Source organism: Leuciscus leuciscus, assembly GCF_965113295.1.
Source record: "Leuciscus leuciscus genome assembly, chromosome: 19".
NCBI classification, from domain to species: Eukaryota; Metazoa; Chordata; class Actinopteri; order Cypriniformes; family Leuciscidae; genus Leuciscus; species Leuciscus leuciscus.
In genome coordinates, this window is record NC_138743.1 from 4574777 (window position 1) to 4589639 (window position 14863).

Here is a 14863-nt window from a genome sequence, read left to right on the forward strand (position 1 = left end):
TTTGGCCAATATTACATTTATTTCACTTCAGCTGTGGTAAAGTATGCAAACACCACGTGAGCGGTCACTACGGGAACCAGAAAGTGTCCGACTTCACGTCTCCGTTTGCAGCTCCTCGCCGCCTGCACGCGGCTACTCTCGCCGATCGGTTACATCCAGCCGCAGCCGATGTCGAACACACCTAATAGCAACTATGGTGTTTTTCACTCGGTCGCTTCAAGATGTCCCTAGTGTTACGGTGAACGACGTGAGTCGAATTATCCAAACACTAACCCATACATCGACAACCAAGAAGGAGAAGGGCTTCAAGCTACATCCACAATTATGAAGGTAAGATCTGGACGTGTTGTGTGTTACTGTGTTTAACGTTACATGCCCTTAGTACAGTAGCAGTTCATCTTTGGGATGTGGTGGAACAGGTAGCCTGACTACGTCAGACTTCGTACTTCCGCTCAATTTCATTTCGCTTCATAGCTTTCCGTTTTCCTCCGGCCTGAAAACAGCCGGGCCAATCAACGAACAGAGGGCGGGCTGAGAGCCGTGACGTAGACGCTGATTGTACCGTGGATGCATAGATTTACTTCACATAATCTGCAAAAGTCGTTCACAGCCATGTTCACTCCGGTGTTTCGCTCGATGGTTTTTGTTTTCGCATCATACGTGTGTTTACAGTGGAAGTTAGATGCGGCTGAGCATGCGCATAACACACGCCATAACCAAACGTTATGTGATTGGCTTACGGGTAACCAATGATTTTAAACTTCAGACAAGCGCCCCCCCCCCCGCGCGAGAGAAAACACTTCTCTATTATGCCATTCCAGACTCTGTCTACGAAGCAAAGCGAAGTAGCAGAGTTTGGTATTACCAGGCTAGGAACAGGAGCTTCGTGCCCTGGATGTGCATCCCACAAATCTCCATCAACTATCCTATCAATATGGGCCAACATTTCTAAAGAATGCTTTCAGCACCTTGTTGAATCAATGCCACGTAGAATTAAGGCAGTTCTGAAGGCGAAAGGGGGTCAAACACAGTATTAGTATGGTGTTCCTAATAATCCTTTAGGTGAGTGTATATATACAGTACAGGCCAAAAGTTTGGACACATTACTATTTTTAATGTTTTTGAAAGAAGTTTCTTCTGCTCATCAAGCCTGCATTTATTTGATCAAAAATACAGAAGAAAAATGTAATATTGTGATATATTATTACAATTTAAAATAATTGGTTTTCAATTTATTATACTTTAAATTATCATTTATTTCTGTGATGCAAAGCTGAATTTTCAGGATCGTTACTCCAGTCTATCACATGATCCTTTAGAAATCGTTCTAATATGATGATTCATTATCAAAGTTGGAAACAGTTCTGCTGCTTAATATTTTTTCATAACCTGTGATACTTTTTTAGGATACTTTGATGAATAAAAAGTAAAAAAAAAAAAAAAGCAGCAAATGTTTTAAAAATAGAAATCTTTTGTAACAACAATATACACGACTGGTCAGTAATTTGGGGTCAGTAATTTTTTTTCTTTCTTTTTTTGGAATAAATCAATACTTTTATTCAGCAAGGATGTGTTAAATTGATAAAAAGTGATAGTGAAGATTTATATTATTAGAAAATATTTTTTTATTTTGTATAAATGCAGCTCTTTTTTAACCTTTTATTCATCAAATATATTAGGCAGCAGAACTGTTTCCGACACTTATAATAAATCAGAATATTAGAATGATTTCTAAAGGATCATGTGATAGACTGGATGTCACATGTGACACTGAAGACTGGAGTAATGATCCTGAAAATTCAGCATGGCATCACAGGAATAAATTATTTTTTTAAGTATATTGAAATTGAAAACCAATTATTTTAAATTGTAATAATATATCCACAATAATATATATATTCTGTATTTTTGATCAAATAAATGCAGGCTTGATGAGCAGAAGAAACTTCTTTCAAAAACATTAAAAATAGTAATGTGTCCAAACTTTTGGCCTGTACTGTACACGCACACGCACACACACGCCTGGTACAAAGAAAAGAAACCTCAAAAATACTCTGGTTTGCTTTCAATAGATGTTTTATACACATTGGAGTTTTAAAAAACATTGCCGTTTGAACAGATGACAAGCATATGATGTAGAACCCTCGTTTTCTTTGGCCAACAACTAATATTTTTATTTAGCGGTCAAAGGTTCGGCTGTGTGGATCATTCCCTTCTCGAAGAGCAGCTCGGCCAGAGACATCTGCAAAACGAGATTCATTTCAAACACAGAATAACACATGTGCATAAACACATACATGCAATTTCAACAGGTCATATAGGGCTAAAGTCCATGAAATCCACACGGTACCTTAGCCTCCGCTGTCTCGCATGGTAAACTGGCCACAGAAACAAACTTGGGATATGAATGAATCAGAAACTCCATGGCATCTATGTGCTGTTAAAACACATGATCAGTCAAATGCTTAATAAAGGTAAAAGCTACAGTCATTAGAGACATTAGAGAGTGCAGGTTTACCTCAGCTTTCATCTCAATGTCCTTGGGTTCTTCTTTATGATAGACTCTAGAGTTCTCAGTAGTGTAATACAGACGCACAGTGTCTCCATCACTGCACAACCTATGAAGACAAGTTATTTTTTTTATTCTAACACATGGCATATACCATTTGTGACCCTGGACCACAAAACCAGTCACATGGGTCAATTTTTTTAAATTGAGATTTATACATCATATGAAAGCTGAATAAATAAGCTTTCCATTGATGTACGGTTTGTCAGGATAGGACAATATTTGGCGTGCGACATGTGACTGGTTTTGTGATCCAGGGTCACATTTATCACAACAAAACAACTAAATAAATGTGTATCTTTATCTGAACATCCATCTGGAGTTATATTATTTTGAGTTAATCATGTTCAAATCAGACTCACTTTTTATGCACCTTAAAGGAAAGTGAAATATAATGTCTTTTGCTCTGTAGATTGAGAAGTGTTACAGGAAGATAATGTTCTGGATGAGGTACCTTGCCGCTCCGGCCCGCATCAGTCTGATTTTGGTTTGGCCCTTGAGTTCAACAGTGACATTAAGGGCCTCACCGTCTCCCCATCGAGCAGGAGCCTAAACTGATAGTTTTCAGTCACGTGACTGGAGCACAAAACATCCATGGAACAAATTTTCCATCTATTTCAAACCACTAATATTTAGATCACCTCTCAAAAGGCACTTGATTAACAAAAAAGTTGCAGTTATGTTGTATTACTCAATGTTGTACCCATATATCAGTTACTGTAATGTTGCTTGGGCTAGTACCCCCCCCCCCCCCCCCCCCCCCCCCCCCCCCCCCAACTAAACTGGAATCTATTTTTCGACTTCAGAAGCGAGCTTTAGGAATAATATTGTGTGTAAATCGTAGACACCCCTCCCAATCACTGTTTGCTCAGGCAAGTATTCTTAGTGTTTACCAAGTGAATTAACTTCAAATTGCTTTATTCGTTTATAGCTCTATAAAAAAGTTATTCCCCCAGCACTTTTGTAATATTTTTATTTTTAATAATGAATTTCACCAGTATCCGACTCGTAGTAGTTGTCTTATTAGGCCTGCCTACTCTCGTACGACTCAAACACAGTTTAGTGTATTATACAGAACAGTCTTCCCACATCACTTATTGAGGTTTCTAAAGAAAAGTTTAAACAGAGAGTAAAATTGTTGCTACTAAGTTGTCTGAATTTTCCATATGGGTTTGTGCTCTAAAATCCAATTTTAAATTGTTTTGTAATATGTTTTTAATTTGTTAAATATAGTTGTTTCTATGGAGATTGCCACTAATTAAGCCCCTTAATGAAGAATGACATGTCATGTTAGAAGAATGACAAAAAATATGTGCTCAGAAATGCAAGATTTGGGCACTTGTGATGCATATGCAGCCCTTGCTGCAGTGTGTCAATCACTAAAAGTTAAAACACTAAAGCTTAACGTGAAAAAAACTTAATGTGCCTTATATTAAAACAGTGATATTAAAAGATCAAATCCCGCATACACCTTATTGATGATGCATGTACATAATACGCATCATCAATAAGGTGTATATTGAAACTGGTCTTTTAATATCACTGTATTACTACATTAGTACTTAGTAAAAACCTGGAAAAAATGACTGGTGTGCCGTGCAGTGGAGGAAAGCCTTGTTTCGCCCTTCAGGTGTCACGTGAAAACTATGAGTTGTAAGACTCACCAGAGTTCAGCAGAGGTGGAAGGCAGTCGTGCAGAAAGTCTTTGGCTTTCTGATCTACAGCAGCATCAACCGGCGCACACTGGATCAGTTTCTTCATCAGGCCCTGAACGTGTGCAATGAATTTGTCTCTTCGTGGGTCTTCCTGTTCACATGCACGAGTCATTTCAGTGTCGATATAGATCAGGAATGGACAGATTGGAGCTTGTATATTAATGGAGTCTGAACACAAGTACCTTCTCGGAGTTCTGAACTCCCATGAACTGAAGGTAATCGAGCGGCAGCCCCTTCCTGAACTCAACATCATCTTCCATCGCGATCTCCAGAGCTGCTGGCATCAACTGCAAATCAAAAATATTCACTGAAGTGACAATATCATTGAGTGAATCGGGGTCTGAGTCTTACATAATAAATATCTCTAGAGCACATTTCACACCAAATATCAAAAGAAATAAAGCAGCAAACAAAGATTTTTAGGAAAATAATCCATCTCTGTGAGTCCACATAATGCAAATGAATGGTTGATGTTTGAAAAACACACACAGCAATCATGATGGTAATCCATACGACCCCAGTGGATGAATTAATGTCTTCTGAAGCCAAATGATAGGCGTGTGCAGGGCTTGATATTAACTTTTTGCTTATTACTGGATTTCCAAAGTTACTAGCCACTCAGCATTTTCACTGGCAATAATTCTGACATTGATACCATTGGGGAAAAACTGACATAATACACTACCGTTCAAAAGTTTGGGGTCAGTAAGATTTTTAATGTTTTTAAAAGAAGTATATTCTGCTCACCAAGGCTGCATTTATTTGATAAAAAACACACACACAAAAAAAAAAACCCAGTAATATTGTGAAATATGACAATTTAACATTTACATTTTTTCTATTTTGATCAAAGCTGAATTTTCAGCATCATTACTCCAGTCTTCAGTGTCACATGACCCTTCAGAAATCATTCTAATATGATGATTTGATGCTCAAGAAACATTTATGATTATTATCAATGTTGAAAACAGCGTACACATTTTTTTTCAAAATTCTTTGATGAATAGAAAGTTCAAAAGAACAGCATTTATTTAAAATAGAATATTTTCTAACATTATAAATGTCTTTACTGTAACTTTTGATCAGTGTAACTCATCCTTGATGAATAAAAGTATTGATTTATTTATTTCCCCCAAAAGTAAAATTAAAATTCTTACAGACCCCAAACTTTTGAACGATAGTGTTTAATGTTACAAAAGCTTTAGATTTCAGATAAATGCTGTTCTTTTGAACTTTCTATTCATCAAAGAATTTTGAAAAAAAAAAATCGTACACAACTGTTTTCAACATTGATAATAATAATGAATGTTTCTTGAGCATCAAATCATCAAATTAGAATGATTTCTGAATGATCATGTGACACTGAAGACTGGAGTAATGATGCTGAAAATACAGCTTTGATCACAGGAATAAATTACACTTTACAGTATATTAACATAGAAAACAGCTGTTTTAAATTGGAATAATATTTCACAATATTACTGTTTTTGTTTGTATTTTTATTTTTAATCAAATAAATGCAGCCTGATGGTGAGCAGAAGATACTTCTTTTAAAAACATAAAAAATCTTACTGACCCCAAACTTTTGAACAGTAGTGTATATTTAATATGATCTCGTAATTTGGCATCAGGTATATTAGGCTGCTGTCACTTTAAGACCTGACGCACGGATCCATTATACTGTCACACATGCGTTTTCTTTCTCAACTGTTTACATTCACTTAAAACACAACTGACTGCATTTACATGAATACTCGCCAAGACCGGCATTTTGACATTATTTTGTGTGTGTTTGACTGATGAAGCGCAATAAGCAGCGAAAACAAACTGAATTTAGTACTGAGAGGCGGCTTAATGTTCACGCATTTTGGGTTTTGAGCACAAAATCTGCAGGAATGAGTAAAATTATGTGCAATCTCACACTGTAACTCAAGCCCTGTAACACCAACAATATTAATCCAAGGCAAATGACTACATTGCACTTAGTTTATTATTTCATATGCCTTTTTAAAAGACTACAATTGAAAAATGTATGTGTTATATATCAAATTCAACCAGTGAAAGAGACTGCGTTACACGCCACTCCTGAAATACACCCACATTTGACGGGTTGACGGGTGCTAATGTCAAGCCCTGGGTGTGTGTAAGAAAAATACTACGATTTTCAAGTAAATAATTTTAATGTGAGTAAATAATGAGAGAATTTTCACTTTTGGGTGAACTATCCCTTTAATGGCCCTAAAATAGGTTCCTTTCCTTTAGATTTTGGTGTGAAGATGTTTTGACAGTTGAAATTCATTAATGATTGACGGCACAGAAGCAGAAGTAAAGGCTTGTACTTTCAGGAGCAGATCTCCCCAGCTGTTCCTCTGGTAGGAGGAGACGGTGATGTGCAGAGAATGAACGTCGGGCAGACAGTCACCCTGATGAATGAAGCCACGGGGAAAATACAGCAGATCCCCAGCTTCCAACACCACGTCCATGATGGGCTGCCCGATCTCCTTCTGACTGAAATTAGCTTGAGGAGAAAAGCAACAGACAGAGGGTTTATTCCCTTTAGAAAGAATCAAATACGTGTTTTTATCAGGTTAGCTAATATGACCAGCTATGTACTTACGACTGGACACCAGCGGCAACACTTCATCTTCAGAACTGAGAGAAGACAGAAGAGCTACTAGTTTAGTTTTTCTGAGGGGTTTGATATGTTACAGTCCTATTATGCTTTTCCCACATGTTCATCTTTCTTTAGTGTGTAATGTTGCTGTGTGAACACTAAGTCCCTCCAGCGGGAGTTCTTCTCTATATCAGTGTCAGTGTTTCTGAACTCCTGAAACGCCTCCATTGTAGTCTTGAGTTTCTTCCGGGAACAAACACGTCACAATATTCCTCATTTAAATAATTCATACGGAGAATAAAGGGGCGGGGCCTGGTTGAGTTAGTTAGTAGTGTGTTAAACTGCTGGTATATGGTAAGGGGCGGGACATTTCCCAAACACACTCGAAGCGCTTGACCAATCACAACACACTGCTCCAGCCGGCCAATCAGAGCACAGTGTGCTTTACAGAAGGAGGAGCTTCATAGAGACAGGAACTAAACGGAGCGTTACTGACAGACTGGGAAGAGAGGAGCTGCAACAATGGAGAATATGGGGAAAATAATGTGTTTTTGGAACATTAAAGCATGAAAACCTATTCTAGAAGACCTAAAAACTAAATCAAGACTTTGAAAAAGGGGATAACATGGCCGGATGAAAACGCTAAATTTTCCAAATTGACAGAGTGTGTTAAAGATATAAAAGATTGGATGACGCGTAATTTTCTTTTATTAAATCCAGACAAGACAGAGGTAATACTTATCGGTTCAAAAAAACGCCCACAAATCCTCGCACAATACAACTTTAACATCATAGGATGTCCTGTTACTTTATCCTCTACAGTAAAAGACCTGGGTGTTATACTCGATTGCAACCTGTCTTTTGAAAATCATATTTCATATGTTACAAAAACAGCCTTTTTCCACCTTAGAAACATTGCTAAGCTACGTAATATGCTATCAGTTTCTGATGCAGAAAAGTTAGTTCATGCATTCATGACCTCGAGACTGGATTACTGTAATGCTTTATTAGCTGGTTGTCCTGCATCCTCAATAAACAAGCTACAGTTAGTCCAAAATGCCGCCGCTAGAGTTCTTACGAGATCAAGAAAATATGATCATATAACACCGATTTTATCATCACTGCATTGGTTACCTATAAAGTTCCGTATTAATTACAAGGTATTGCTACTGACTTATAAAGCCCTAAACGGCTTAGCTCCAGTCAATTTAACGGATCTTCTATCGCCCTATAATCCATCGCGCTCTTTAAGATCACTAAATTCAAGGCTTTTGGTCATACCTAGGATATCCAAAACCACCAAAGGAGGGAGAGCATTTTCACATTTGGCTCCAAAACTCTGGAATAGTCTTCCTGATACTGTTCGTTGCTCAGACTCGCTCTCCCAGTTTAAAACTAGATTAAAGTTGCATCTCTTCGGCCAGGCATTCATATAATCCTACAGTTCAAACTACAATCCGGTCTCTAGCTCATAAATGCCAGAGGAGAACTGGCCCCCGACTGAGCCTGGGTTCTCCCAAGGTTTTTTTTTTTCTCCATTAGGTCACCTGCTGGAGTTTTAGGACACCATTAGGTCACTTGATGGAGTTTTTCGGTTCCTTGCCACTGTTGCCTTTGGCTTGCTCAGTTGGGGATATTTTGGGGATATTTAATTTAATTTTATCAATCAATAAATTCCTCTTGAAACAAACTTTGTTGTATTATTTTAATTTAATACTGTGAAGCTGCTTTGATACAATCTGTATTGTGAAAAGCGCTATACAAATAAACTTGACTTGACTTGACTCTTTAAAGCATAACTGATGATGACTCACCGAGGGTTGTACACTCTCCAGTGCTTTTTGCCCTCGAGCTGAACAACGAAAGCCTCTATATCGTCATAGTGAGGAGCAAAGCCCTGCGTCCCCGGTGGTGTTAGATACCTGAAAAACATATCACAGGTCAATGATAACTGACAGTGAAGAATCTAATATTTATGAGTAAAGTTTATGCATCGCCACATACATGTTTGCGCCTGCCATGCTGCCAAACTTCTCCAGAAGAATGGAGAGCACTTGCCACACAGTGGAGGAAAACGCTTGAGGATTGAGCATCCTGAGAGAGCAGCCGCTCTGACAATACACAGCAAACAACATCTGTCAATAAACTTCACACTTTCACAGTCAAATCAAAACTGAGGCTTTACAGAAGTGTTATGTTTATTGTTAAGACAGCCCTACTAATTTTAAGAATGTTTGCACAACAGAATATTATCACCTTTGCATCTTTTACATTATATTGCCCCCACTATTGGAGTTATATATATACACATATATATATAACCCTGGATCACAAAACCAGTCACATGTCGCACGGGTATATTTGTGGCAATAACCAACAATACATTGTATGGGTCAAAATTATCGCTTTTTCTTTTATGCAAAGAATCATTAGGATATTAAGTAAAGATCATGTCCCATGAAGACATTTTGTAAATTTCCTACCGTAAATATATAAAACATTTATTTTTGTGAGTGAATGCAGCACAATCATGAACATAAATGAACAACTTTAAAGGAGATTTTCTCAATGTTTAGATTTTTTTGCACCCTCAGATTCCAGATGTTCAATAGTTGTATATTGGCCAAATATTGTCCTATCCAAACAAACCATACATCAATGGAAAGCTTATTTATTCAGCTTTCATATGATGTATAAATCTCAGTTTCAAAATTTTGACCCATGTGACTGGTTTTGTGGTCCAGGGTCACACACACATATATATTAGGGGTGGAACGGTACATGTATTCGTATTGAACCGAGACGGTACGGGCGTCACGGTTCGGTGCATGAATACACACGGAGAATACACGGTATAAAAATAAATAAAACTCGCGTGCAAATTAATTAATGTAATGCGGAACTACTGTTAGATACGCGGGTTCTTTAGGGACACCTAATCTGTAGCTCCGCCTTAGCTCTGAAGCTCCGTGGCTATAACTTATGGCCTATAATCATATACATAATATCTATGGCTATAATCATAGACAGGCTATAATGGACAGGCTGCGATGTCAAGTTTGCAATGCTGGAATATGTTGTGTGTGTGTGTGCCTGCGTGCGTGCGTGCGCGCGCGCGCGTGTGTGTGTGTGTGTGTGTGTGTGTGTGTTCAGAGAGGCGCGGGCGCGATCTAGCAGTTGAAACATAAAAACATACTCATTTTGTTCATTGGACATCATTCAAACTGCAAAGTGTTTACTTATATTTGTGTACACTCGTAATAAAACACAACATTGTGCTTTTGTCAAACTGTAAACTCTTGTCAAACTGTAACCTACAACTGTCACCCAACACAGTTACAAAGTTACACATTCTACATTGATTAAAAGAAAATCAAATTTGTTTTTAATGGTAGTATTATTTATACAGAAATAAATTATTTATAATTCAGATGAGAATAAAGTTAGTGTTATTAAAATTTTAAGGAAAACAAATATATTGATCTGAAATATAGCAAATTAATTTTAAATTCATTCAGGTACAATTACCAAACATATCTCAAGGTCTTTTTTGTCTTTTTATTAATTTAATTAATAAACTAATTATATAAAACTATTGGCAATGCACTACAAATAAACTGGTTCTATGCCTTTACTTTATTAATAAAACTTATTTAAAAAATACAAGGCTTAAAACATTTATTTTCCTTTGGTGGAACAGCCTACAGACATGCACAATAAAAAAAAATTGCCTTCAACATTTTTGTTTTGCTTTTCCCTCCATTGTCCCGAACTTGAACCGAACCGTGATGTCTGAACCGAGGTATGAACCGAACCGTGACTTCTGTGTACCGTTCCACCCCTAATATATATATACATATATATGATCAAAGCTAAAATGTAATACCAGGAATCATACAACATATCAGTTTTAGTGTATTAGGGAAATGTTCATGATCTGTACCTCGTAGAAATCCCACACTGTGTACGGCAACGCTCTTCCTGGAGGATTGTGTGTCTCTCTTTTGCCATTTGTGTAGCTCGTCACGTCCAGGTTCACTCCATACTGCACATCATCCTGAGCAAAACACTGAACATTACATCTGACGGCGGCTTTAGATATACCGATTCCCTCTGAATCAAAAGAACAAAAATTGCTTACGTTTCTTAAGATCTGGTCAAACTCGGCGGTAGAAAAGAGTCCTTTGTAATAATCTGGATTCTGCCGATGGATCAGCATTGGTTTCTTCTCCCAGTTCTCTCTATAAATGTAGACAAAACAAGACATCTCTGATCCAAAGCAACTTCTAGTAAACTTTCTGGATGACTTACTAGGTCAATCTAATGCAAACTGCTTAAGAAAAATGATCATATTCCAATACCAATATCAAAAGAAACATTGAATATCATTTTCATGAAAAAAGTAGTTGACTGCAATTTAGAGCTGCGTGATTAGCTGTTAAAAGATCGTGATCTCGATTCAAAAAGCCACACGATCTTATTCCTAAATGACAACGATTCAGTTCTGTCTATTAAACTTTCGACAAGTCCGATCACAGCGAACATTCAGATCTGTGTTATGATCCAGAGAGAGCAGTTGTCATGAATAGGTATGACACAATTTCACACAGTCACATTATCATTATTTCTGTTACAATACTGGGATAAAAGTTATAGTTTGGGTATAAACACTAATGTCTACGGTAGAGATCAAAATACAGTAATTCGCCTTCTGAAAGTAACTTGAGGCTTCAAATAAAGACTGTATCAATTACATCGTTACACCAGTAGGTGGCGACAAGTGACTGTTAAAAATGTTATTTGTCATTGAATCATTCGTTCAAGAGATTCGTTCAAAAATGAAGTGAAGTCTTTATGAGTGAGTCATTGAATCATTTACTCAAACCAAGTTTTTATTTATTTATTCAAATTAATGAAATGTTTTTCTATTAATAGACTGCAGAAATTAATATTTTGTCAGAACCGCTACTAAATTACGTTATGTTGTCTAGCTATCTATTCAGAATCATGGGAGAATCATTAGCTCTGTTTTAAACCAAAAAAATAATTAATGATTTTTAATCAATATGGCAGAATTTGTTGTAACAAGCTTTTTTATTATTAAGTCTGGACAGGATGAGTTTTATTATTGTCATACGGTACAGGGAATGAGTTTTTGCATTATAGCATTGAGTTTATAATGTTTATAATTTTGCGTTTCAAGTCCTTTATTTCTACAGTACTTTATACAACACAGATTGTTTCACAGTAATAAATAAGAAAACAACAGTATTGATGTCACAGAATTCAACAAGTATGAAACAACATCAATTTCAGCTATAAAGCAGCTTTACAGAAGACAATAGTGTCATTATTCAGCTAAAGTCCTATTATCACTGTAAATCCACGTTGTTAAAAGCGCTATATAAATGAAGATGACTTGACTTAAAGTCAGTTGAGTGTTGATTCAATTCAGTTCAACAACAGTATTAATTTTGCAAAGTTCATCAATTATGAAACTAATTCAATTGAGCTATAAATGTGTGTGTGTGTGTGTGTGTGTGTGTGTGTGGTCTCAAACCTGAAGAAGCTTTTGTCTTGGACTGGGTGAATCAGCCACTGGAACAGTCTGTTAGCTCTATCTCTGCTGTTGTTGACCTTCGCCAGATCCGTCAGGAGTGCGTCGAGGGCTGGACTGTCAAATCCTTCAGCGTCATTGGTCTCACAGTCCTTCTCCTGGAAAAAACCAGAACATCGTGAGCTTCATATCTCCACTGATGCTCCTGCATCTGTCGTTGTACAGTTAGACACTTACGCCTCCAGATTTCTCAGAGCTGCTGGGCCTCATGCGGGATTTCAGAGGTTTCATTCTTTTCTTTTTATTTGATTTCTTGTTTAATTGGATGCCATTCTCCTTCTTTTTGATTTTCTTTGCTGCTGGTGCCTTAGCCTGCAAAACAGAAGTCATGCTATTACATTTTACAGCACTTACAAAAAAAAAAAAAAAAAATGGTAGTAATAACCTGCTGGTAATATCATGGTATTTTTCTAATTCAAGGGTTTTCAATCTTATATTTGGACCCCCAAATGTGATTATTCTGGTGCAAGGGCCCCACATCCTAACATTTAAAGGGTTAGTTCTCCCAAAAATGAAAATTCTGTCAGTAATTCCTCACCCTCATGTTGTTCCAACCCCGTAAGACCTCCGTTCATCTTCGGAACACAAATTAAGATATTTTTGATTAAATCTGAGAGCTGTCTCACTCCTCCATAGGCTTCTAAGACATTATAACTTGCTGGCCCAGAAAATACATTAAAGACATTGTTAATATAGTCCAAGTGACTCCAGTGGCTCAATCTTAAGTTTATAAAGTGACGAAAATACTTTTTGTGTGCAAAAAAACAAAAATAACGACTTTATTCCACTATTTATTTCCTTCTCTCTGAGCCTCAAGTTTTTTCACGTAGTGTTTTAGCGCAGCGTCTGTGTTGTACGTCACACGCATCACACACATGACCAGTGTCGGCCAATAGTGAGCCTACGTGTGACGTACAACACAGACGCTGCGCTAAAACACTACGTGAAAAAACTTGAGGCTCAGAGAGAAGGAAATAAATAGTGGAATAAAGTCGTTATTTTTGGGGGGGTTTGCGCACAAAAAGTATTCTCGTCTCGTCATATGACTCATGAGGGTGAGTAATTACTGACTGAATTTTCATTTTTGGGTGAACTAACCCTTTAAAAGGCAGCAATATATTTTTGTGTATAAAGACCACATTTATAGGGTGAAAAATGTATATTATAAATATACATAAATGTTTAGTTTCTATGCTTCTACATAATTATTGTTTTTCTAATCAATATTATACTTTACGGTTAAATGTATTATTTATTAATTTAATGCATTTTAAATCAATGTACTTATTTGAATCTATTTTATTCAAACCATTCTGTTAGTTAGCTAGAATAAACTTATTTTAACATTTTTATACAGTTTTTCTCTAAACTTTGACACTCCCTTGCAGACACAGTTAGAAGATTAGTTTGTTTTTAGTCATAGTGTATACCATTTAATCATATTTATATACAGTGGTATTTATACTTATACATATTTATATACAAATACGTTTTTGTTAGCAAAAGAACAGAGAGGTTTTGCACAATGTTTCTGCAATATATTCTATAATTCAGTGTGTTTTCATTACATTAGAAATCAATATTGATGTGCATAGTTTAACAATGTTTCACTGACATGAGGTTTATGTTCCCCCGTAAGAAGCTTTCAACCACGCAAAAAAATTAAAATGTCTCAAATGCAGCCTTTTTACCTGCACTTCAGATGTTGCTCCTCCTGATAATGTCTGATAAATAGATAATGCGGACATGTGTTTTCTTTCCATGGCTCAGTCCTGAACAGCAGACATGAGACACATGAGAGCTTTTCTTCTGCAGGAGACAATAGAAACAAACAGCGCCTACAGGTCTGGAGCTGCAACGACATGTTTAAAACAATTCCCCTTTACCACATCCGCACATGTATAATACATAAAACACATACTATATACACGATTATCAGTGAATTCATTATCCTAAATTCATTTTATGATGACGTATAACCAAAAACTCACCGGAAATAATTGTAAATCAAGCTCTCCGCTCTGAACGCTAGATGGCAGCACGCGAATGCACTGAACAGTTACACCGCGCGAGCTCCCAGGCCGCTTTCGCGCATGCGCATTAACGCCGCGGCTGGTGTACGCGTTTTGCTGCACCGAGAGACGGAGGGTTTTCAGGAGACGTTTACCGGGCCGTTTCTGTCCGTTACCGACACCATGTACACGCTGAAGACTAGGAGTCTATGAGGACTGACGTACTGTCTGATGGATTTATCCTGAGGTAAAGTAAAATACGGGTTGTCGTTCGTTAGCGGGTCGGTTAACGTTAGCAGCGGCTAACATCAAACAAACAGATGGGGAAAATATTCC

The 14863-nt window shown here is 37.1% G+C and overlaps 1 protein-coding gene across 1 annotated transcript; it reads right to left on the minus strand.

Moving 5' to 3' along the window:
- Positions 1–1395: 1395 nt before the first annotated feature.
- Positions 1396–14363, minus strand: LOC309482121 (ribosomal oxygenase 1-like). The gene is given in 16 exon segments (XM_082147358.1): positions 1396–2242; positions 2351–2437; positions 2519–2618; positions 3024–3118; positions 4207–4215; positions 4217–4375; positions 4467–4571; positions 6624–6802; positions 6902–6936; positions 8713–8820; positions 8903–9009; positions 10842–10955; positions 11040–11139; positions 12459–12613; positions 12693–12827; positions 14207–14363. Coding segments are annotated over 16 exon segments (1629 nt in total). The 5' UTR covers positions 14279–14363; the 3' UTR covers positions 1396–2173.
- Between the last annotated feature and the right edge of the window lie 500 nt (positions 14364–14863).